General features: G+C 39.2%; 1 protein-coding gene across 1 annotated transcript in view; it reads left to right on the top strand.

The window, feature by feature from the left end:
• DDR2 (discoidin domain receptor tyrosine kinase 2) overlaps window positions 1-14,043 on the top strand; it is a gene marked incomplete at its 3' end in the record, with an annotated part of 67,751 nt that extends 53,708 nt beyond the window's left edge. Inside the window, exons 13-17 of the mRNA XM_081322493.1 lie at window positions 3,311-3,438; window positions 5,194-5,385; window positions 7,896-8,130; window positions 8,875-9,024; window positions 13,909-14,043. Of these exons, the coding sequence (XP_081178619.1) occupies window positions 3,311-3,438; window positions 5,194-5,385; window positions 7,896-8,130; window positions 8,875-9,024; window positions 13,909-14,043 (840 nt within the window). The remainder of the gene's footprint in view (window positions 1-3,310; window positions 3,439-5,193; window positions 5,386-7,895; window positions 8,131-8,874; window positions 9,025-13,908) is intronic.
• Window positions 14,044-27,025: the final 12,982 nt, after the last annotated feature.

The raw sequence follows: 27,025 nt of genomic DNA, 5'->3' as shown, positions 1-27,025 counted from the left end.
AAAGAAGCATGATATTGATGTGATTATTATTTGTAGAACTTTTAGAAAAATTGTTATATTTAATTGTTACCTATCAAACTAATAAGAATTGTATCAATTCAAGCTTGGCAAAGAGAATATTATTGGAAGAAGAGAAAATCAAGCAAAACTATTATGTGGACTTTGGAATACAGAAACTGTTAGTGATTACTTTGCAAATATATGCCCAGACAACACGTTATTTACCAAATATTAAGGTGTTTCTGTTAAAAAATCAATAAAATATATTTTAAAAAAAATATTGGAGGCTTTATACAAAATTGATAATAGGGTATATACTAGAACTGAGAAAGCTTGTGAAAGTGGGAACAAAAATGAGTATCTCTAATTTAGCTAAAGCTAGCAAAAAAACACCCACAGCTATATCTTCTACTACCCCCAGCCCTACGTATCAGAGATTAATTGATGCAATGTTACAGAAAGAAAAAAACAATACTTTTCAGAAGGATATGCAAACCACATTACAATACATTCAGGAGGCAATTACTTCACTTAAAGAAGATACAAAGTGGAATCATGAAGAAACAAAAGATTGATAAAGTGAAAGAAGAAATTCACAACTTGAAATCCCAAATGGAAAACTTCCAACAGAAGATCTCAAAGAATGAGCAAAAGATCCAGACAATTGAAGATAAATCAGCAGAAACCGATCAAAAGATGGAAGAAATAAAAGCTGAAAACCAAAGATTGATGCAGACAAATAGAGAACTAGAGGATTCAGTAGTGGTTTTAGAAATGGAAAAGGCATCCTATTTCTCAAGATTCCAGAATTTAATGGAAGACAAGGAGGAAGACCATGCTGACCTGATGATAGTACTGCTGGCTGGTGCGCTGGAAGTGGGGAAGCAGGAAATGGAGGGAGAAATAGATCAAATATTTAGCGTTAACTCAAGCTATGCAAGAAGAAACAAAGTCCCCAGAGAGTTCCATGTCAGATTTGTTAAAAGATCAATAAGAGATGAAATATTTAAAAGAGTGAGGGATGATCCATTGCAATATAAGGCAAAAGAAATTGTAGTGTTAAAGCGGATACCTAGGAGGATAAGGGATTCATGAATATCAACTTTTGACCAAAAAACTAATTAAGAAAGGAGTGACCTTTAGATGGGTGATGCCAGAAGGGATATTAATCAATTGGGATACAAAAGGTTACAGATACCCTATCTTCAAAGAAAGGAAAGTTTATGACAGATACAGAGCTTTTCTCTTGGAAGGAAACCCAGAACTTCAACCAGAAGGGGAATTTAGAAAACAGGAAGAGACAACATTAGAAGGGGTGGCCAAACAAAGAGAAGTGGAAAAAATAGAGACCATAAACCAAGGAGCCAAAGGGAAAGAACAGAGACAGCATTACAATGTTACAATGTTGGAATTCTCACCCCAGCACTATGTAATTATCCGTTCCCCAATAGAATACTTTGGTGGGCTTTCTAATGGAAGGCTCAGCCTGCCAAAAGTCAGGCAGCTATGACCTTGATTCCCACGGGACAAATTATTATTTAGTTTAACTTTAAAACGACTCATCCCCCCTCCCAGTACTGTGGCAACCGAAAACGAAGAAAAATATAGCTTCAGCCAAGATCATTGCAGTGTTGACACTATCAAGCAGCTAGAATAACATGGTTAAAAGAATGAATAATTCTTAGAAACAAAAGACTATTATACCTGGAAGTGCATGACCTAAAACTTGGATAGCATGTTTTCCTATTGTATGAGAAGAACAAAATTCATGTGAAAAGATAAAATCAAGAATCTACATGAAAATACCAGGATGGATTTCGACAATGGAGTCATTCGTATACCCAAAATTAATTAATTATGAGAAACTTGTGACTTATAAAGCTATTTTGAATACTAATGGAAACTACAAACTAAACAAGAAATGGAAGAACTGGGCATTGAGCTATCATAGTGGCCACATCTGCAAATGCAAATGAGATATGAGAAAGATCTAAAAATATATGAGTTTTACAAAGATCAGACAGTGTTAGACCAGATACTATTGTCATTAGATGAGAAATTTATTAAGAAACTGTACAGTTTTCTGTTAAATTTAAAGATGGAAGATGAACAAGTTAAAGAAACAATGATAACTTGGGCAAAAAAAATTGGGCACAATGTAAAGTTAGACAAATAGCAAAACCTATGGGAAATAAACTATAAAGTAACAAGGGCAGCTACTTATAAAGAAAATTTATATAAATTATTCTATAGATGGCATTTACCACTTGCAGAACTAGCAAAAATGTTTAAAAATATGTTTAGCAACTGTTGGAAATGCAGACAAAATCCAGGCACATATTATCATCTTTGGTGGACATGCCCTAAAGCAAATAACTATTGGTCAAAAATACATAGATGGCTAGAAAGGATGATAGGAGCACATGTAGACTATAAACCAGAATTATTTCTTTTAGCTATAATTCCAGAAAATTATGATTAAAATGTATATAAAAATGTGTATATTTAATATTACATATATTAACAGCAAGAATTATATTTGCTCAATACTGGAAAAATGAAGAAATACCATCTGAAGAAGATATAATTAAAAAATGTTTGGACTGTACAGGATAGGCTGACATTGAAAATGAAGGGGAAGCAAGATTCAGAATACTTTCAAACATGGGGTTAGAAAAACGGAATAAAGGGTAGGGATGGAAATTGTAATACTATTAATGTCAAACATGTAAACCTAGACAACATGTTGCTTACTAAATGCTAAAGATTGTTACTTGAACACATTAATAAAATATACCAAAAATTTTTCCCCAAAGAATGGCTTAATTCCATCAGGGAGACAAATCCCATCCTGACAGCTACCACCCTCTCAGTCTCTTGTAATGAATAACTTTACATTAATTTTTAATTTTTAAACTATACATTATTTTTAAGCTATACATTAATTTTTAAACTATAAACTTCTGGACTGGATGATAATCATTAATCTCTGAGATTTAGGGTGGACAGTGATCAGCTTCTTCTAGGCAGTCCAGTTGCCTTTTTCTGTTTAAGGTCATTGAAGATAAATGATTGTTTTGTCTGTGAGGCTTCCTATAAAGGATAAACACATTGGAATGGAAAACAGATTATCCTAACATTCCCAAACATATTTGACCCTGAAATTAATAGTATTTTGGATGCATTCCTACTCTTCACAGAGAATAGGAAGTGAGATCTGATGGGCCTTTTTCTTAAAATCGAGACCTTCTGTCTGTGTAAACAAGAGTGACCTGTCTCAAACCACTACTGCCTGTTGCTTTTTCTCTAGGTTCACCTCTGCGAAGTGGAAGGAATGGAGAGATTTGTGGAGCAGGATTCTATTCTGGATGGTAGTGTCACCCAGCCTGACCTACTGGCTGTGAAAATGCTGAGAGCTGATGCCAACAAGAATGCCAGGTACTTGGAACAAAGAGAAGAGGCTGGATACAACTGCAGTAGTCAGGGTTGAACTGTGGAGTCCTTGGTCCTCTGTGACCTTGGTTGTTTTCCTGCAGATGTCTCATTACCCAACTAGGTATCATCAGATGTTATTGAGTCAAGTAATGAAATGTCTGCAAGGAAACAACCAACTCACAGGACATCAAGGAATCCACAATCAGTCGGTGGGTAGAAACATTTTTGTTTATTATACAGAATTGACCAAAAAATGAAAAGTCACAAAATGGATAACATTTCAGATATTAGTAAACTTGTGCAGGAAATTTCTAAATCACTGTGTTAAAAAAATGGTTTTATGGCAAAATTGGACGAAATGTTCAAAACTGACGCTTCAGATTGGGTTTCTCCAAAAATAATGTAGTTACCGGTACTCTTTTCTTTATGGTGGGAAAGTAGGGAATTGTTTTTGGAAATGAGACACAACGCAGAAGTTGCACTAAGACAGATGCAAAAATAAAGGTGTATCTTCTGTTCCTCAGCCCAGCAGGGTTACAAAAAAAAAATGGATTCAAAGGAATAAATCCCACCAGTAGGAGTATTTAAAGCTTTATTCCAATGCATTTGGAAAAAAAATAAGGTCCTAACATTCTGAAATGCAGGGAAGAGAATAAGAAAGACCTTGTGATCCTTCTGCTTGTCAGGGAACTTCAAAATATGGGATGGCGAGTGAGCTGCTGCCAGCTTGATTTTGCCCAGGCCAAATAGGATACATCTATCTTATTTTTCTTCAAGTACTAATCTTGCCAAAGATGAGACTATGCCAAGGTTAAAGAGTACTGGAAATGAGAAAGAGCATCCCCTCCACCAAGGTATACTAGACCAAAGAGAGGACAAAAATAACAGCATATAAGCTACTAGTGATTAAAATAAATGCTTAATTCTATACTGTATATTCAGTCATTACCTAGGAATATAGACTTCTATGCATCTAAGGGAAAAAGGGGTCCACACCATTATCTCCAACTGATTTTCTACAGTGTTACTACAAAAGGTACAACAATTTTAAGAGTTTGGGGGGGAACATTATTTATTTCCCCTTCCCCCTGTTCCTATGATTTTTATGACCAGTTAAGGCAAACGTACTGTATTGCATAGTTGTCATAAGAAATGAAATGAAATGAAATGAACCTTTATTGTCAAAGTACAACTATGTGTACATTGAGATTAGCTGAGCCTCCCTTTGTGCTCCCACCCCCCCAACACACAGTGACAACAAACCCTCCATCTTACTACACCATGTGAACCAACTACACCACACACCGGCCTCCCAAGTCAATTCTGCATAAAATTCACAAAAGTTATTTCTCATTCAAAAGCCTAACAGCTCACAGATAAAAGAATCGATGTATTGCAAAGATTTTGCCATTCCCATTCATTTCAGAGGCGCTTTGCTGGAAGCCTTCTTGGTACATTGTGTCCTTTGTTAATTAATATGCATATTGGGGCTTTGGTTGCTGCTTTAATTTTTTGGCTTCTTGCTAAACAACCTGGGCAAAGAGGCAAGTCAAAGGGATTGTGACAGTTGGTTGCCAGTCCAAATTAAAGAATGGATTATTGGCAAACTGACCCAGTAAACCAATGCCCTATATTAAAATAACACACATAGCTTGTGCATTGTGCTTTTGAATATTCGGACATTTCATGTATTTTTAATTTTTTTTAAGACAACATAGCTCACTGATTTCACCCTTGCATGACTTTTGTTTCTGGCAGGAACGACTTCCTTAAAGAGATTAAGATTATGTCCAAGCTGAAGGATCCCAATATAATCCGGTTGCTGGCTGTGTGCATCACCGATGACCCTCTCTGCATGATTACTGAATACATGGAAAATGGTGATCTCAACCAGTTTCTGTCTCGTCAGGAACCCCAAAATTTGTCAGGGACTTCTACCCCTCCTGTCAGGTAGAAAATAAGGACTCTCTCAATTCCAGCCTGTGCAGTCTTTCTTGTGAGGTGGCCCTGTTCCACTTTTTAGTTGCACACTATCTTAGCTTGGGGAGTATGTGTGGCTGATAAAGAGTGTTGCAGTTTATTTTGAGGGCTCAGTTAGAGATGAGGCTGTTGTAATTATCTCTCTTGCTCATTTCTCCTTGATGTTTGGAAGATAAAAAGTCCATTCCTTTCCATCACTTTCAGTGGCCTTGGGGTATGACTGTTCTCCATGTTTCATGAATTTTCTATATAATTAAGCTTACATCTAAATTTTGACAGAGGAGATGTAACAAATTAGAAGATTCTGACTTGGGGAAGCACTAAGGGGCATCCTAGCTCAGGGCTTTTCAACCTTTTCACCCATTGTGCCACTTTTAGGATATGGCAACATCCGAGTACCACCAGTCGCCTAGCAAGGTGTCAAAAACTTGATGACCCCCCCAAAAATGAAAAAGGTGAGGCAGTACAGGTAGTCCTCGACTTACAACAGTTCGCTTAGTGACTGTTCGAAGTTACAATGGCACTGAAAAAAGTGCCCCCCAAGCCACAGCCAAGCAAGACACCTGCCTGTCTGCCCGGTGGCACTCTTCCTCCTGTCTGAGGTTTTCATTGTTGTGAGCATTTCTGTTGAGGATTGGGAGCAGGGGTGAGGTGGGGTGGGGGTTGGTTTTTATTCCTCCCCGTCTGCTGGGTGGTTGCAGCAGGTTTTGGTCACTTCACATGACTGGGACACTGTGACCATCATAAATATGAATCAGTTGCCAAGCATCTGAATGTAAATCACAAGACCCTGGAGATGCTGCAATATTCCAGCTGATCAGTGCTTCTTCTGGGCTCAGTAGAAGTGCCAGGATCAGAGCCTGGCCTTATCCTGGCGCTTCCGCTGAGCCCTGACAGCTCTGAAGGAGCGCTGATCCTGGCGCTTTCGCTGAGCCCTGACAGCCCTGCAGCTCCAGCCATCTCTTGCTCAGGCTTGTGCGGTGCTGCCACCGGTTCAGCTCATTCCCCTCCCCCGCTACTACTTTTCTAGGTTGGTCGTCTACCACCTGCAAGGTGCCAATGTACCATAGGTGGTACCCGTACCGCTGGTTGAAAAGCCCTGTCCTAGCTGATAAATTTCTTCACCCTCTTCTTTTTTGACCTCTGCTAACAGCAGACGCGGTGGCTCAGTGGGTTAGGACGCTGAGCTTGTCGTTCAGAAGGTTGGCAGTTTGGCGGGTCGAATCCCGTGTGCCGCATAACAGAGTGAGCACCTGTTACTCGTCCCAGCTTCTGCCAACCTAGCAGTTCGAAAGCATGTAAAAATGCAAGTAGAAAAATAGGGACCACTACGGTGGGAAGGTAACAGCGTTCTGTGCGCCTTTGGTGTCTAGTCATGCCGGCCACATGACCACGGAGACGTCCTTGGACAAGCGCTGTCTCTTCGGCTTTGAAACGGAGAAGAGCACCGGCCCCTAGAGTTGGAAACGACTAGCACGCATGTGCGGGGGAACCTTTACCTTTACCTTTAACAGCCAGGAAGGAAGATTCTTTCTTATTGTTTGATTGAAAATCCCCATCCGGATGGATGATTGTCCTTCAAAAGAAGAAGTTGCACTGTTAAGCACAGTGGAAAGATAGCACTCAGAACTAAACTAGACAATATGTTAATTGAGTAATAAGCTGTTCCACTCAAGTTTTAATTCAATTTGTTGTTAAGTACATAGTGCCAGATCTGTTTGGGGATCATCAGGCCTAGCTTAAGCTTCCTTATAGTTCTTATTGTATTAAAATTTCACCCCCTAGCCATGAGAGATTTCTATATGGTTTTGTTTTAGTGACCAAAGTTATAACGGCACTCACACATACAACCATTGCGGCATCCCCAGGGTCAAGCGATCAAAATTTGGATGCTTGGCAACTGACTCATATTGATGATGGCTGCAGTGTCCCAGGGTCATGTGATCACTTTTTGTGGCCTTCTGAAAAGCAAAGCCAATAGGATAGCCATATTCACGTACCAACTTAACAACTGCAGTGATTCACTTAACAACTTTGGCAAGAAAGGTCATAAAATGGGGCAAAACTCCCCTAACTGTGTTTCTTACCAACAGAAATTTGGGGGACAATTGTGGTCATAAGTCAAGGACTACCTGTATGTCCATGAAAGTTTTTTTTTAAGAAAACCATATGATTGTAGGAATATAGTCTAAAGAACCTGGTGGGAGTGATTAGCTTCTTCCTTCCCCAGTTGTGATGGTTCTGATCTTGACTGGACCGCAGTTATTTACAAACACGCAAGCGGAACTTGAACAGAATAGCATACAATTTATGCATCATATACTTCAACTTGTAGAAGATTTGATAAACATTTTGAGGGGAAATTCTTCTCTTTTGTTCTGGGTAGCTGATGGCGTGCGTATATGTGGCATGTCGGCTCTTTAAGACTGCTGACAATTACTAAAGGACCTGTTTTTGTTTCTTTTTCTTGTGTCATTCAGTTATGCGAACCTGAAATTAATAGCCACCCAAATTGCTTCTGGCATGAAGTATCTTTCCTCCCTGAATTTTGTTCACCGAGACTTGGCTACCCGCAACTGTCTGGTAGGGAAGAATTACACTATCAAGATAGCAGACTTTGGCATGAGCCGCAACCTCTACAGCGGAGACTACTACAGAATCCAGGGCCGGGCAGTGCTCCCTATCCGCTGGATGTCCTGGGAAAGCATACTTTTGGTGAGCATGTTGCACTTGCTATGATAACTACAGAGGTTAGCGGAACTTTTTTATGGACAGTCATGAACAACTGCCCACTTAATCTAACAACGGGGCCTATCCCTACTTTCACGTAATCGTGCTAAGCTTCCTCTTTTTTCTGCAGTGACCTAATGATATTGCCTTTATCTCATCTCCAGCGCATGCCTGAGACATCTTTATACCATATTTATCTGGGCCAGTATTAAAGTAGCATTTCCACTCTTATCCTACACATATTTAATCATGAACTAGACAACTCGTGACTTGTTGGGCCACCATTTAAGATATTTCCTTATCTAAACAGAGAAACAGAATCATCATGGGTGATTTAAAAAAAATCAGGGGGAGCGACTCCCAACCTCCCATTAAGTTTCCTTGTGGGAAGTAGGCAGTGAGTTACAGAAATTTTCCTCCCTCCCTCCCTCCCTCCCTCCCTCTTTGTTCTGTCCCTGTTCCTTCTTTCCCTGCTTTCCTCTTATCTTCCTTCCTGCGTACTATTCTACATAGTAGCTTCTTTGAAAAGTTTCAGCATCAGATGTGGACTGAAAAATGAAACATCTATTCCAGATTCCAGAAACATATAGATCTATATGATTCACACAATTTTATTTTCCTGTAGGCAATTTTTCTCCTTGGAGCTTGTTAATTCTTATGCAAACCATGAGTCTCTGGTTAGTTATATATAATTCATTTTGATTTTCTCTCCTCTGTTCCTCCAACCAGGGAAAATTCACAACTGCAAGTGATGTGTGGGCTTTTGGTGTTACACTCTGGGAAACCTTCACATTTTGCCGAGAGCAACCATATTCTCAACTATCTGATGAGCAAGTAATTGACAACACCGGAGAATTTTTCAGAAATCAGGGACGACAGGTATGAAAATATATGAATATTTTAGATAGATGTTTGCAGACTCAGAAAATGGAAACATCATTTGATCTGTTGGGGAAACTATGCAGGTAATCCATACTTAACAACGGTACTTGGGACCAGAATTTCCATGGCTAAATGATATAGGCACAAAACCTGATGGGCACATGACTGCTCCATTTAGCAACAGCAATCTAGTTCTTTGTGATTACTTTTAAGGAATTGCATGATGTTGTTAAGCATAATATCTCATGGTCATACCATTTGTATCCTCATGCCGACTTCCCCACTGACTTTTCTTGTTGGGAGGTGGCAGTGAAGGTTGTAAATGGTGACTATGTAGCCAGAGGATGCGGCAATGTTGTAACTGTGACCTGGGTGCTGAGTGAGTTGGCATTAAGTAAGGACCTCCTGTACTTCAGAAATTTATAGTGTTTTAATATGTAGTTCAATATCTAGCTATGAATAATTTCTGTTCACTTTATTTGCTTGAATAGGCATGTTTTTCACTTGTTATTTTGACACCTTTTCGTGTGCTGCATTCACTGACTGATTTTTAAAAAAGGGGAAAAAAATTACCATTCTTTCTGACCCCTGGGCTAGAAGGGAAAATTAGCACAACTCTAGTTGAATTGCCAAGGTTAAAAAGAAGAGAAACAACCACCTTTCATTGAGGAGTTTATAACAACAAAAGTCCAGCTTTTCACCATTTAAAAAAGTGTGTTTTTAAAAAATGGGCCACGTAAAGAAAGCAGTGATGAAGGGAACGGCACTACCTCTGTCAGCCATCTGACTAGCAAACTCAAAATCAAGGATCAGCTCTGATTTTCCCAGACGAAAATCTGTCTAGTTAATAGTTTTCCGTAGCCCCCACCCACCAAGTGTTGACAATGCACAATCATACATCTTTTGTTTGGTATGAGAACGGTCCACGTCTCCAGCAGACACGTGCATTAGTAACCTTGGCATTCTTGTAGACTCTCACAGTCTGTGGATGGCTTCTTAGACTCCCCCTTCCTTCCCATGCTTCCTACCCCTCCCCCCTGTTTTTATGGAAAGTTGAGTAGTGATAGATGTTAGCAGGCATCTTAGCAATTCAACCTTGACATGCCGGCCCTCTGAAAGAAGGATAGAAAATGGTAAGCACAATTAACCAGACATTCAAATATCATCTCCCTTGGATGTTGAGAGTATTTATCATGAAACTTTCTTATTAACATGTCAGCCTTAACATTATGTGCTCTTACCCATTCAGCATCAGATAAGGGATAACCTCTCCACTGGACTAAGTACTGTAACTTCTGCCTAAAAATCCTTGAATCTAGTATTTTCTTAATCTCTTGTTTCTCACCATCCACTAATCTAGACAGAGGAGGCTCCTCTCCATCTGGTCTTAAGCTAGCTCTTCTAAACAGTTTCAGCAAATTGCAATGGAAAACTGGGTGGACTCACTTCAATTCTTTTGGCAACTGTAGTTCAACAGTTACAGGATTAATGACTTTTACAATTGAGAAAGGTCCTATGTATTTAGGACTCAGTTTTCTACAAGGCTGCCTCAGCTTGAAATACTTAATAGACAGGTACACCTGATCCCCAATCCTATAAATCTCTTTGAGGAGCCCTCTTCCGGTCAGCTTGCCTCTTATACGATTCCCTAGCCTTAGCCAATGCCTTCTGTACCTCCCCCCATGTATTTTTCAGGTTATCCATCCAATCAGCTAAGGACAGCGAGGAGGGAGATGCCCTCAGTAGTTCTGGCATCGGTACAAAATCCCATAGTTATTTCGAATGGGGTGAACCCAGTGCTACTATGTACAGAATTATGGTGTGCTACTTCGGCAACAGGCAAACGTTCTGCCCAATTGGTCTGTTGGTAGTTCACATAGCAATGCAAGTATTGCTCTACCATTGAGCTAGCTCTCTTGGACGATCCATACTTGGATAGAACCCAGAACTAAGCCCCTATGAGGAACCTATTAGTTTGATAAACTCTCACCAAAACTTTGCGATAAACTGCACCCCCCCCAGTCAGAAATGATATACCTTGAGACTCCATGCAGTCTATATATATGTTACACAAACAACGTAGCCAAAGTTTGGGCTGATGGGAGTTTGGGGCATGCCACAAAATGTGCTTGTTTCAAAAACAGGCCAATCACTGTCCAAATTACTGTATTCCCGGAACTCTCAGGTAGTTCTACAATGAAGCCCATGGCTATCTCCTCCCACAGGCTGCTGGGGTTAGCCACTGGCTGCAACAATCCAGGAGGCTTCCCTGGCAATCTTTTCATGGAAGTACAAGTCAGGTACCTAGCAACGTGCCTGACTCTATGTCCTTGTTCACCTTAAGCCACCAAAATGGCCTTCTGGCTAGATGGAGGGTTTTCACGAAACCAAAATGGCCAGCGGGCTTCACATCATGACACCTTTGAAAGATCTGAATTCTTAGGTTGAGCGGCACATACAGCTTGAAACCCTTCCAGACCAGGTCCTCTCTCATTGTCATCTCCTCTCTGTGTTCCTTAAACCATTCATCCTCCTCCAGGGTTTCCCTCATCTTCTGGATGATCTCACTATCAGCTGGCTGAGGAAAGCCAGTAAGCTTGGCCTTCAGGAGCCTTGCGCTGCCAGCCGCCCCAGGGGGGGTGGGTGATCAAATTAACTATTTCTTCCCTGGAGCTCTTGTACTGAGGCAGGCGAGATAGCAAATCTGCCAGGAAGATTTTCCCCCCTGGTAGGTACCGATTCAAATATTGAGCCCATAAGACCTGCTTGGGGTATATGTCTCCAAGTAAGCAACACCCAAAGTACCACATAAACCTCCTCCCACACCGCCCAGTGCCTCTGGGTATCTGTTAGTTTCTGGGGGCTGTAAGCACACAGCTGGAATTTCCCTTCTCTGTCCTTTTGAAGTAAGACTGCCCCGATGGCAACATTGCTAGCATCGGCTTGTATTACGAAAGGCGCTGCTGGATTTGGATGTTTAAGGGTGGGCTCAGCTGTGAAAAGTTGATTGAGCTTTTCAAAAGCTACTTGACACTCCACAGTCCAGTTGAGCGGCTGGCTCCCCTTGGGCTTCAACCCCCACCCACTGAGTGTTCATGTTGCCCAATCATACATCTTTGGTTTGTTATTAGAATGATTCATTTCTTGTCAGACACCTGCATTAATGACCTTGGCATTCTTGTAGACTCTCATGGTCCATGGATGGCTTCTTAGACTCCTGCTTCCTCCCCAAGCTTCCTCCCCCTTCTTTCTGTGGCAAGTTGAGTAGCGATAGATGTTAGCAGGCATCTTAGTAATTCACCTTGACAAACTCTCTGTATTGCACCGAGCACAGAGCAACCAAATGGATTGGAAGTGTTTGCCTGCAATGTAATGAGGCACAATAGGCAAATCCGATAGCACCCCTTATGCTGGTGCTAGTCAAACACACTACTTTTGATGTGCAAGAGAAAGGACCGGGACCTCTAGAAGCAACATTCCAAGATCAGACAAATACTTTCCAAGAGAAAATTTATGCAGTGCTACGACATATACAAATCACAATTAAACACAACTTTGATAACATAAATGTATATACTTCTAACTTAAATTTACAATGAAAAAAACACCCAAAGATTGATGGTAAAGAATGAACAAACAAATCAGATAACAGAATGTAAACTAGAAAAAAAATGACTTAACTGGTGAAGCCATAAATGAAGGGAATTATAACTTAATACAAACAAGAAAAAACTTACAAGATTTGGATACAGCAATAAATATGGAAAAGATACCTTATGCATTAGGATGTCAAAATAAACCTGAGAAGAAAGAATACTTTAACTGCTAAGAGAATCACTGTTTGGGAGACAAAAAGCATATATGTTACGTACTATGTATCCTCTACTTCTAACAATAATTACAAAAATACAAAAACTGTTTGACAAGTTGAAAATATTATTTTGGAAAATTATTTGGCAAAGGAAGAAGGCCAGAGACGGGCTTAACAGACTTGATCCGCCCTACCAGATGGAAGATTATACGAGCAGATGCTTGTTTGAATATGGCTAAATAAACAAATAACTTTGGCCATAAAGGGGCTTTAGAATAAGTGGGATAAGAGATATAAGTAATATAGTGTTTTTGATAAGATACAAAATGTAAAAATACTAGGATGATGTAAGTGAAGGAAAAGTTTGAATTTTAAAGATAAATTAAGTTTGAAAAGATTTAGGATTAAGGAATGATTGAAATATTGAGGGGAAATTAGGCTTAATAAGAACTTTGAAAAAGGATATATAGTGATTTAACAAATCAACTTTTACAAATAGAAGTGAAATATAAATTAGAAAAGATGTTATAGGTAGATGTTATGATAGATAAGTATAGTATATCAGGCACTAAGTATAGTATATCAGGCACTAAGGTTGTTATTGTAAAAAATCAATAAAACTTTTACAAAAAAAAAAAGAGAGAGAAGTAGAAGTTTCCTTCTGGATTGGCTCAGGTTGGGCAGATAGTAACATTATGCATTCTTGCTTTCAAGAAACAGTGTCTTGCTCAAGCTTCATTCTGCAAATCAGACCAGTATTTAGTTCAGAAAGAAAAAATACTCGACAACATGTCAATAAAATCACATTTAACCTAAATTTACTTCACTGTGTTGTTTCAAGAATAAAGAAAGGTAGCATCTTACAAATTAACTGAACTCTGTGGAGAAGGAATGAGATGCAAATGTGCTAAATAAATCACCATTACAAAATAAATGAGATTATTATCTACTATGAATTACATTCTGCTATGAAATAGCTATGAACAGAAGAGATTTTAATGCTTTTTTTTTTTGAAGAAGGAATTGTGCCTTCCTTCAATACTCACTTTTCTCTCCCTCTACCTTTTCAGACTTACCTTCCTCAGCCTCCATTTTGCCCTGATCCTGTATATAAGCTAATGCTCAACTGTTGGAGACGAGATACCAAAGCTCGCCCTTCCTTTCAAGAAATCCATTGCTTTCTTCAAGAAGCAACTACTTCATAGTGATGCCTTGAAATGCTATGGACCACCTCTTCCCCTTGCCATGTTACCCTTTCCAAGTTATACCCAGAACTGAAGCCACTTCACCTGGAGCCATCATTTCCTTTAATAACACAGCTGGACTCAAATCAACCATCCAAGGACAGATGAGAGAGAAATGGGGATCCGACCAGGTCTGCCACATAACCTCATTCACAGTGCTGTGTTTTGGACTGGTAAAGACTGAAAAAGTTATTTATCTTGTAAATGTTCTAGGTTGTGTTTTGTTTAATGGGGTTTGTCCGTGAAAGAGAAGAAAATGTATTCTTTTTCCCCCTAAAAAAGGATATGAAAAAAAGCTTGAAAATGGAATTGAGCTGGAAATAGGCACATGAACTAGGAAAGTACTGAAGCAATTAGTACGGTAATGTTTTATGCCACTGCTGCGTGCAAGAGCTGTAATTTCGTTAAGAGGCAGTAAAAGAGCAGAATGTCATACTGGACATAGATTGTGGCTTGGACAATGCTTGCTGAAATCTCTAAAGCCAAAGAAGGTACTGAAATAGATTTTCTGTGATTTAGGACAGAATTTGTTAATAGAGAATGGGTTGGGTAAAGTTAAAGAAAGTATGTAATTTTGTATCATTTAAACACTATGCAGAGTTTGCAAAATGTAATTAATTTGGGGTGAAACCTAGATGGCTCTGAGCAGAATCTTCTTATTCCATTTGTACATGCAATCTCACCAGTCAAACAGGCTTGGCCAAGGCATTTGATAGGACCATTGGGTAAAGTCTGGCCCAGACATAGAAGCAACTCCCTTCACTATGGTGCAGTTACAATAACTTTTAAGTATATCTTGCTTACTTCCCCTTGTAACTTTTGGCTCCGTTTGAATATCTGACCTTGTTTTTAGCTTATAGCAGCTAGTTCACAAAGTCACAAAGTTGGATTTGCTTTTACCTGGTATATAACAGCTGCAATACATGCTGCTTTATAGTCATCCTTTTGGATGTCCTAAATGTCCTATCTCAAGGGCTCTATGTGTCTGAAGTGTGGAAGCCTGTGTGTAATTCTGATTGCTTCCCAAAAGAGGAGGATATGTCAGTAAGGGGCAATGAAATGCAATCAGAATGATCAGGGGAATGGAGCATATGAGGATAAACTAGCATATTTGGTATTCTAGTTCAGAACAGAGTGGGACAAAACAGTCAAGGCTGCAGTTTAGCTCCTGATCTTCCAAAGGACTATAAGAAACCTTTTGGTGATATAAGGGAAGGGACTAAATTTATTTCAGCTATTTATTAATTATTATTATTTTTTGCATCTTTTCAAGGTTTTAGAGAGGCAAACTGCTCCTCCCCCTCCCTCAGCCTCAACACAGAGAAATAGCCTAACCAGCTATCTGTGGAGCACATTTCAATTTTGTTTTGCATGTACTCTCAATCACCCAAATTCTTAAACAAGCAATTTCAGGCTAGTTTGAAGGTTTGAGGTATGGGAATGCAGTATGAGAGGAAAAATTTCCTAGAGATCCTCATGCTCCCATTTTCATCATTTTTTAAAAAAAAAATCCCATTGGTATTTGGCAATATAGTTTCAGGATGCTAGGGCATGCACTTTGGATCTAGGTGAATCACAAGCAGGCCATGGGCTTTAAAAATGGTCATTATTAAATCATGCACTGTATGGGGGATAGAAAATGTATAGTTAGGATGTCCAGTTAAACAAACAAACAAAAAAAAGCAAGAATATTGATACAGGACTGCTGCTAGATAAAAAAAAATCACTGTGACATGCAGTTCGAGTAGATTTCTTATATTTTTCTTTTGTACGTGGAATCTGTGAAAGAGGAGCTATCAGCTGACAGGCTCCTTTGGACATAGGTTGAGTGGTATTTCAAAAGTTATAGTTCTCATTAGATTATGAACAGATTAACAGTAGGTTGATTCATGCTTCTTGAAATCAAGTGTCTTGGATTTTTTTCATTGTGAATATAAGACTGATATTTTCCAAAGTTTAGTGATGCAAATCTTTTTATGTGAAATCAGTGGCTCCTTATTTGTTTGGTGATAGAACACCAAGATGTTGTGATAAATAGATATGGAACCATCAGTTAATTGCTAGTAAATCTAGAGCATAATAAAGAATTAATGGGTGAGTTACTTCTTTCACAGATCGGTAGACCCTGAACAAAGACAGATTGTCTCAGTGACATTGGAAACCATCTGGGTACCACAAGATTATAAGAGTATAGTTTACAAATAATAATGTAAGTTTCCTTGGAGAGATTAGGCAAAGGAGTTGGGGGAGGAGAAATTGTTTTCTGAGACTTCAAGGCTGGTCTGGCTTGACATGTTTTGACTGAGATGAGAAAGTATGTTTGCTTCACAGTTTTATCACATACTGCACAAATGGATCTCACAAAGGCTGCTGGGATATCACTCTGTTTTCTTGGCACTCATCTACAAAACAACCTTAAATCAAGCTTTGTGGGTCTTTATGGTCAGCTTCTTTACCTTTCCTTTGATCACTGGTCAAGGATAGGAAAAATGAAGTTACTGGCCAGGTTATTTTATCTTTAATGCCTTGGGAGACTCACGTATTCTAATTCTGCTTTTCTGTTTTACTCATTAATGTGTATCTTATAGATAGAAAGTTCTGCACCTAAACCTGGATTCTTCTGCAAATTTTACTGTTGTTAATTCAATAGGATTTCTTCTTTTTGGTTGCTCATTTAGGATGCAGCCATCAGAAATTCTTCCCCTTGCACTTATTTTGTGCTCATAAGCCATACAGAAATAGCTCACTTGTGGAATCAGAGCAAGGCTAGGAATAAAATGGAATTTAAACTGTTAAATGTAAGAAGAAAAGAATCTTCATGTCCACACCACACATACTCCTCACCACACACTACTCCTTTGAAAAACGGATATCATTTATGTCTCCTTCTTTATAGATGAATTGGCTAGAACTTCTAGCTGGGCTTGAGCTTCTAATTAGAAGCTGGGCTTGAATGTCTAATTGAGTCCAAAATTTGTATGATTATTATAAGGCAGTATCTCATTACTTAATGTTTTCCAAATAATGTAGGAAAACTAGCAAGATTTCAAACCGGTATCTAGTTGGAGGTTTCCATTATATATTAGTGATTCCATATTTAATGATTCCAACTGGCTGACCTGGACTGACTTTGGGGGTTTTAATTATGTTTTTAATTTTTACTGGTTTTAGTGGGGCTTTGTTAAATTTAATTCCTTTTAATATTTGTATTCATTGTTTTTATTGTTGTTTTTATTGTTGTTAGCTGCCCTGAGTCCTTCGGGAGATAGGGCGGCATATAAGTCCCATAATTAAATTAAATTAAAATTAATAATTCAGTCACTCACATACTAGCTCTTACTCCCAAGCAATAATAACCAGTCCTTTACTTATCTCTTCAAGAAACACAATGCCAATAAACTCACATTGCTCACAAATAGGCAAATAAGGCAAGAAACAATCCTTTATGGACAATCAAGCTGGGAAGCTTTGTAAATGATCCCTTTTCACTGAGCCTTCAATATGGGAGCACATTTTCATAAATTCATCTATAAAGCTGTATTTATCATATTTGCAGTGCAGTAGAAATAAACTGGGCAAATACAAATTGCAGAACCTTCAAATAAGCAGTAGTTTATATAAGTAACTAGTAAAGGCAGTGTTTTTACCTATTTTTTTTTAAATATTCATTTGCAAACACTAGGTCTTGAAGCACAGGCCAGCAATCTATGAACTGAAGTATCTACCATTCTTTTTTATGACATCTGGGCTTTTCCCAAATTATGGTAGCATAGTTTAAAATAGTACATTTTTTAAAAAAAATAATCTAGGTAAGCAAATTAAGATAGACTTGATGTGTTTATTTTATTGACTCTCTTTATTTTTTAAAAGAAAATTCCAGATCTCCCATCCCTACTCATATAAAAGCTGGAGAATAAAAAAAATGCCTTTTAAAAATTTACAAATTGAGAAGCTCAATTATTACCTTCAAGAAACAAATTAATGAACAGATTATAGTAGTCACTGAGTTATAATATGGCCAAGAATGACATATTAGGGCACAGTATTGTAATTTCTAGACAAGTCAGTGAAATTTCAAAAGTTCTTGTATTTTATTATTTGTATTTATAACCAAAACACAAACTAAACTGTTCCAATTCAAGTGGAAATGGAAATTTATTCTTTCAATATTTTGTTAAAATTCAGTAACTTTATGCACATCTGTTCAGTAACAATGGTTTTTAAATAAAGATGACATAGAGGACTGGTTTTCAGTTGTTTCCATTGTGCAAGTCACTACAACATCACCAAAAGCTTTTTCAAGGTTACTGGATAAGTCAGGGGTCAGCCTGTGGGATGCCTATGGACATTATGTGTCTTCTCAAGGCAACTTCTGCAGATACCAGTGTTAAATAATTAGAAATTAAACAGCTACATTTTCACAAGTGTGTTAACATCTCATGGGATGCTGGGATCCCTGCTTTGTGAAATATTTTTTCTCAAGTCTATATTACTTATTTTGAAATGGCATGATTAGAGTTAGATTCATGAGGCCATTTATTATACTGTACATTTTGACTAGGTTATTACGGCCTGGTAGTTTTATTGTGGGCAACTTGATATGGGGATTGCACCCCAGGTTCCCCTGCTAATATCTCTGTTGAACTATGAAAATAACTTTTGTGCAGTTCACCTGCCCAAAATTCACATGGCAAAATTTCTCTTTTGTGATTTGAGAGCCTGGAGCTCTTGGGGTAGGTGGGTGGAGGAGAGCTGATTCCCATTAGCTGTTGCCCTTTCTGTCTTCTAGGTCCTCCTTCCTCCACAGAGCCTTTGGTTTGGGGGACAGGGTCAGCTAGCAACCATGTCTTCCCCTTTATTTTTGGACTGTCCAGTGACAGCCTCAGGGTAAGTAAAATCTGTACAATTGGCTAACCAATTGTATCAGGAAACTCAAATCTCCCCTTAACTGAGCTAAGGGATGCAGCTCTTTGGATCTTGAATATATATATATATATATGTCTGACAAAAGACTGGTTTGATCGATGCACCTTGGGTTTTTGAACTTGCTATATTGCAGTTCTATTATTATGATTTCTTTTGCCTTGCAGCTCCAACCTATATATATATACCGGTCTGATCGGTAAAAACTTAACAAATATATTCCCTTGGTCTGGCTGACAAAAGAGGGGAGGAGAGCCGGTAGATAGTAAGACATTTACCATCAATAAAAAGAATTCAGTATTTTAAAAAATATGCCTAATCATAACTGTATAGGTGTTATCTTTTATTTATTCATTCTCTGGAAAGTCCTATTTAATGGTATTGCTATAAAATCATTTACTTGTTCCTTCTGTCCTGAATTCTGTTTTTGTTGCTGTTCTTCTGTTGATTAAAGAGAAGCTTTTAAGAAAGCTGTGTCTGACTTTTCTCCTCCATTGGAACAGGAGGAGGACATTTTCCTTGAATGATAATCTCTAAGAGAAACCACAAAGTTTAAGGGAACCAAGGCTATACTTGGAGGAGTTGAAATAAAGAACTGCCTGCCATTCAAGGAATGCAAAGGAGAGCAGAATGGGTGAGATAGTGACCTCATGCTTCCCAAATGTCCTACAGCAGACATGTCAAACACAAGGCCTGGGGGCCGGATCCGGCCCGCGAAGTGGTCTCAAAGCCATCCTGGAAACAGTGAGGGAACGGCCCCCACTGCCTTGGCCCTGGCCCAGAGACCCTCCTTCTGCCAGAGACCCTCAGATCTGTCCCACTCCTGCCCAGGCCCCCATAGGCACCCTTGATGCGAACGATGTGGAGCTGGCCATGCCCACCCAGTAGGCCATACGCACTCTAGCCACGCCCACCCAGTAGGCCACACCCACCCGGCCCCTTGACACCCCTGTCCTACAGCATTAACTAGGTTAGAGCTGAGATTTTTTTTCCTTTTAAAGTATTTTAATGGAAAAATACTGAAGGGATTTTATTATGCTTAAGATTGATGTTAGTAATACTGATATTAGTAGTGATACTTTGTAATCATCTTTGTTTATGTGCAAGCAGTTTTGTAGGTACTTTATATTGGGAAATTAGTTATATAAAAGCAAATGTTTCATGCTTTAGGTACAGGTGATTGCTTACATGAAAAGAGCATGGTAAGGGGAGGGGGAAAAAGGAGCTGTGGTGGAGCCTGGGTTGTTGTGTATGAGTCATCATGTAGGAATTATTTTTCTGAACCTTTTGGTTCCTAGTACCAAGACCAGATCTCTTTGTTCTGAAGGGGTATAAAAGGTGGAAGACATCTTTCTTGGTTGTTGCCTTCATCTCTCTACCAGCCACGAAGAGAGATGTGGCCACCCAACTCTATTTTGATCAAAATAAAAATTGTTTGCTTGCTGAAACCTCAGCTCAGGAGTTTCTTTTGGCTCTTTTAAATTCCTGAGTAATGCTGGGGCAATTGTGAGGCTAAGTGTAAAACCTTACATCCTGGCACCTAAATGTGACGCAAGCTTCAAAGGCTCTCTCCCCCCACATATGGAGATCCCTGTTAGGATCCCAAAGAAGCTTTCATTTCTCAATGGGAGGAAACCGACAGCGACTGAAGCGTGAGTCTTAGAGCACTCCTGGGCATTTGACCTAGAAGACTCCTATGCTTCATCTTTGCTGGTGGATCCATGTCTGAGAAACCTGAACGCCTGAATTCAATGAAGTTTCATGCTTCTCTACTGATGGGAGAAATTGTAACAGGCACCTTGGTGAGTAAAAGAGATTTAAAAAAAACTGGAAATCCTGGAATAAGGCAGGAGGTTGATCACTCCAACTTGTCCTCTATAGATAAGCATAAAAATAAATGAATACATGAGTAAGAAAAGAGCAAGCCGAGAAACCGCCTTTTAATACAGGATAGAGAGTGGTTTAAGGAAAGTAATTGAATTGGCATGTAATTTTTTTGCAGAGGTTTTGGTAATTTTGAAATAAGATAGGGAGCTGATCTCCTTGACTACCCCTCCAAAGGTAAAATTTATTACTAAATTACAAATTAACTAAGTGAAAAGGGAGGGAGCCGAGAAACTATCATGAGAGAAAAAGAAAAAAGAAAAAAAATATGGGGAATCATCAGAGTAATTTAAAAGAAATAAATCAAAATGTACTCCTCTGCAATTTTGTTTTGAACAATTCGAGGTTTTGAACCCTGGCTGTCAAAGTTTAACCCTGTCAGACAATGTCTGGTGGTGCTTTTATTGTTGTTGTTGTTGCTGTATAGCAGTAAAAATCATCTTCAAGAAGGCAACTTTGAAAAACTTTGTAAACCTCCGGTTGGCTAGTTTATCTGATAACAGCTAAAGCCACGGAAGAAAAGAAAAGAAGATTCAAGGAAATGAAAGCAAGTTTTTTTCCTGTCTTTTTCTTTTAATCTGGCTCTTTGGACTATTCGATTCCCTTTTGTCGGAGGTGAGGACACCTCCCACTTCACAGCTGCAAAAGACCCCAGGTTCAATATTCCTTTTAGTCTTTCCCCACTGTTTTTTGAAGTTGGGATAAATTGTAAGTAACCATAAATGTTCGCCTCCTTTTTAATTAAAAGGGGAGGCCTGTTTTGGCCTCAAACTCCAAATTGATGTGTGTTTTGTTTTGTTATATATATATTTGGACATTTGGAACATTAAGCTTGGACTTGGAATGGTGAGAAAAATGGGAGATGGTTAAAGGGCCCTATAAAACCATGTTTGGTTGCAATCACCTCCTGAGTTTTCTCGCTTCTTGCGGGACAAGTCATATGTCTAAATGAATGTTGTTTTATTAGTATCTGTGTATATATGTCTGTCTATGTTGTTCTGTGTTATTCCAAGACTTGGAAGAGGGTTAAGTTCCCCTCTGATAACACCAAACAAAAAGGCCTTATTTAAAAATGTATGGTTTGCCTGGAGAAAGTATGAAATGAAATTTTTGTATGTGAAATTGTTTATGCAGGCAGTTGGAATGGACGTGAATGAGTTAATTTGCTGATGTGTAAATGTGTGTGTTAGCCCTCAAAACCCACCCACCCCCACCCCCGTCCCAGGCTGTGAAAGGAACAGTAAATTGCTGATTTTATTGTTGTAAAAGAAAAAGAAAATCAATAGCAAGTGTTTGCATATGAAGAGTTTTATGGGGGATCTGTGAGTGAATTTATGGAAAATGCATGTGAAGGAGAGCAAGCTATTTTTTTTTAATGGTGAGATTTTTGTAAAATTTCTTTTGCTTTTAAAATTGTATTCAACCTGTACCCCGTCCCTGCATAATTCACCACAATTCCATTGGGTATTTCCCATCTAAACTGAATTTGTTGCTTCTTAAGCTCATCGGACAGAAAAGTGAAATCTTTCCTTTTTCTAAGAATTTTTGGAGGTATCTCCTTTAAAATTATAATATCTTGGCCTGCAATTTGAAATCTTTCCCGATAAAAAGCCTGGATAATAGAATTTCTAGTTGATCTCCTGGAAAAGTAAATCACTACATCTCTAGGTAAATTTTTCTGTCTAGCAATCCAGGAATTAACCCTAAATGTCTTATCCGTTTCTTTAAGTAATTCTTCAGGTTCACATTTCAAGACAGGAGCCACTGCTTGTGCCACTTCCCATTCCAAATCTTCTTTAGGATTCTCTTTAAGGCCTCTGATGCGCAATGCAAACTCCATGTCTTTATATTGTGAGATGATGACTTCATCTTCTGTTCTATCAATTTTAACCTCTGTTCTGTCTATTTTCTGTTCAGCACTGATGATTTTATTTTCCAGATTCTCCACATACTCCATAACTGAATCCACACGAACATCCAGGCGTTCAATATGTGCAGCCAAGCCCTGAAGTGCAAGCACTATATCCTCCCTCATCTGTTTATTTTGATTAACAAATTCTTCCTTTGTTTCCTTTATTTCTTGCTGTAATACTTGTGTTAATACTTGTGTTGACTGCATCACAACTTGCTGAATGTCTGCCAATGTAAATGCAGGTGGTGGGGGGGAAGGTGGTTGTACTGTAGGTTTTGTTGTAGTTTGCCCTGCAGCTTGTGGTAAAGGTGAAGAAATAACACTTTTAGAGATTGTGGGGCCTCCCCCACACCTTGCAGCCATCTCTTAGGTTTCGGTTTCCTCTTTCTCCCAGCAGAATCAAAGTTCAAAAAGAAAAAAGAAAAAGAAAAGAAAGGAGAAGGGAGAAAAAATAAAAGTTTTTCTCCCAAAGTTCCTTATCCTTCAATAAAAAAAAGGACAAGTTTCCAAATACACAAAATCCGGTACTGGGTAGAATCAGTTGCAAATTGTATCTCTTGCTATGTTGCAAAATATAACAATTTTCCAAAACAGTCAGTTCACACAAGAAAGCAACATTCCAGCGCCATTTTTACTCCATTTCCATCAGCTTAAAACTTGAAGAAGATAATGAGTCTGAGTTAAAGTTAAAATCCAACTTGAAAATTCAAATCCTCCTGCTTCGCTCTGCCTACTTCTCAAAGAAAAAAAAATACTCACAGTCCCATCTAAGCAGCAGATTTAGTTGTCGCGTCTAGTTCCACTCCTTTATGGAGTGAAAGCGTCCTGGGAGCGGAGAAAGCCTGGGCTCCGAGGGAACTCACTCCGTTAGCCCCCAAACTCGTTGGGGGAATCACAGAGGAGCTCTACCTCTACCCAAACAAGCTCGCCTCTCCCTCTTCTCCCGAGGAAGAGACTTCGGCACCACGGGACAGCTGATTTTCGCTGCCTCCGGGCGCTCTAACGCATCCCAAGATCGGGCGACTTAAGAAACGCCGCCATTCGGCGTGGCAGTGCTACCGGAAGTCCGGTGATTAGCATTTCTTATTAAGTGTGGGTAATTTTAAATCAGAAAGCCGAAAGGAGGTAACCACTTGTTCATAGCAAAGTAGTTGGGAAAGAGAAAAGAAAAAGAGGGACATAATAAAGGTGCAATAGTAGATGGGAGAAAGAAAATGTGAATGGAAGCTGGGAGAATTTCCCTCCCTTGGTCAGCACTAACCTGTGGATTTTATGCCTTACAGCAGGCTCTAAGGTTGTTAATAAGGGAGAAGAATATACACTGACTCCAAGTATCCTTATGGAGTCTAGAATACTTTTGGAGAAGAGAAATGTAGAGGATTCATTAATAGTAAAGGAAAAGAGTTGGCTTATGTAAAGTTGATAGAAGATGTGTACTTGTGGAAGTAGAAAAGACATAAGTTAGGTCAGAGCGGCAGAAGAGAAGGGAAGGAATGGATAATAGAAGGAAGAAACAGAAAAGTTGTTTTTAAGTTGGTTTGCACAGATTTGTGAATTGCATGCATCAAAATTGTTGGCAGCAGGGTGACTGCCACTAATCGGATCAGCACAAACGTGTGAATTGTATGCCTTAACACAAGCCTTAGAGTGTTGAAGGAACAAGAATGTACTATATAAATATGGAGAGAGAGAAACATGGGAAGTAGAAGAAAGCGAGAGGTGGATGTTGCATGATGGGAGACAGATGTTGAAAAGACAGAATGAAAGAACAGAAAAAAAGAAACCAATAGCTAGAACACAGAAGTAGCCACTAACGGGGTAAAGGTGAAGGTAAAGTTTCCCCTGCACATGCGTGCTAGTCGTTTCCAACTCTAGGGGCCGGTGCTCATCTGTTTCAAAGCCGAAGAGCCAGCGCTTGTCCGAGGACGTCTCAGTGGTCATGTGGCCAAAGGCACACGGAATGCTGTTACCTTCCCACCATAGTGGTCCCTATTTTTCTACTTGCATTTTTATGTGCTTCCGAACTGCTAGGTTGGCAGAAGCTGGCACGAGTAACAGGCGCTCACTCTGTTATGCGGCACTCGGGATTCAACCTGCCAAACTGCCGACCTTCTGATCAACAAGTTCAGCGTCCTAACCCACTAAGCCACCACGTCCCTCACATGTGGTAGCAAGGAATAAATGGTGATGGTACTGTCAGAAGAATTTCCCGGTTCGTTTCCAGCTGGGGAAAGCCGACAATGAAGACATTTGAGGACAGCAGCTACTGCAAAGCAGGTCTTTATTTCAGGGGGAAAAAAAGAATGACAGAGAAGTGACTTCAGCATTCCTGCCTTGCAAGGAGGTCTCCTAGTCCTGAGTTGTGATTTTTATATGCTTTTTTTTTCTGCCCTAGGGCTGTGGGTTTGCTGGTTCCTTTTTTTTGTGTGTGTTTTAATGGTTGTCCAATATTCCCCTTCTTGTCTTAAGTGATATTTCTTTTGTCCAGTTTCTATTTTGGGAGTTAATCCCATCAGGGGCAGGGCAAGGAGTTCTTGGTGGCTTTGCTATCTGATTTTCCCAATTGCTGGCTTGCCTCAGGCAAGCGGGGGTTTTGCAACATTTTATGAGGTGTCACAGAAGTTCAGCAAAAGGCTTTTACTGAAAAAAGTGTGTTTGCATGTTTTTCTAATGGGGATGAGAATATGGGAGTTTTGTCAGGGTAAATCTTCCAACAGTACTAAGCAATGAACACTCAACACCTCATAGGATGTGTAATAAATGAAAGACTGGTTTGCTTTATCAGAAACCTCTGAAATTTTTGCCATAAAGAATGTGAATTTCAAACTGTGTTGAAAAAGTGGAAATATCTGTATGATATTTGTCATTCCATTCTTCATTCACAGTTTCTCTCACTCCTACAATAGAAACTGTGATGCAACTATTATGGTTGCATTTATATTTTGGTTAAACAAATCTGTGATAAATAAAAGTAAATAAAAAGCTTTGCAAAATTTGGCGGTGAGGCCATTTCAATATAGGCCTCAATTGGAAAGCTGTCTTTGTGCAAATTATTCAAATTGCTAATAAAGAATTTGGGAGGCTGAGATGATCATTTCGAACTCTTTATGTTCTCATCAGTCAGTCATACCCTTTATCTGAGATTCGAACCTGGGCTGATTATATATTAGGCAGTTGTTTGCACAAATAATGAGCTGTCATAAGTTGACTATATCCTGTGGATAAGCCTTGAGTCAGGCCAAAACAGGAATGAAAGAGTTAATTAGCAAGGTGCATTCAAAAAGCCTTGACAAATACTTAACACACATTTGCCTTGCCTTCTAGCTAATAAAAAAGAGAGAAAGAACCTGTGGCTCAGGAAGTTAAAACAACTGCCTAATATATAATCAGCCCAGGTTCGAATCTCAGATAAAGGGTATGACTGACTGATGAGAACATAAAGAGTTCGAAATGATCATCTCAGCCTCCCAAATTCTTTATTATCAATTTGAATAATTTGCACAAATAATGAGCTGTCATAAGTTGACTATATCCTGTGGATAAGCCTTGAGTCAGGCCAAAACAGGAATGAAAGAGTTAATTAGCAAGGTGCATTCAAAAAGCCTTGACAAATATATATATACATATATATATATATATATACATATATACATATATATGAGGGACGCGGTGGCTCAGTGGGTTAGGACGCTGAGCTTGTCGATCAGAAGGTCGGCAGTTTGGCGAGTCGAATCCCGAGTGCCGCGTAACAGAGTGAGCGCCTGTTACTCGTCCCAGCTTCTGCCAACCTAGCAGTTCGAAAGCACGTAAAAATGCAAGTAGAAAAATAGGGACCACTCCGGTGGGAAGGTAACAGTGTTCCGTGCACCTTTGGCGTCTAGTCATGCCGGCCACATGACCACGGAGACGTCCTCGGACAAGCGCTGGCTCTTCGGCTTTGAACGACTAGCACGCATGTGCCTACCCTTTATATATATATATATATATATATATATATATATATATATATATATATATATATATATATATGTTTTCGTAGATTCTCGCGGGTGTCTGTATGTGTAGGTCTAGAGTCTCGGGTTTCTTCCCGCGTTCCTTTCATCTTCAGAAAGTTGTGGCGACGTTTCGACGAAATCCCATCCGTCATCATCAGGCCGGAGTGTTCCTCCTGCTGCTTTCAGGAGCAATGCGTGGTCTGTTTGTTCCTTTCCTTCCAACAGCCTT

Source organism: Vipera berus (genome assembly GCF_964194415.1).
Source record: "Vipera berus genome assembly, chromosome: 3".
Lineage (NCBI taxonomy): Eukaryota > Metazoa > Chordata > Lepidosauria > Squamata > Viperidae > Vipera > Vipera berus.
Note: the sequence above shows the minus strand (reverse complement) of the source record. Positions and strands in the feature narration are given on the sequence as shown.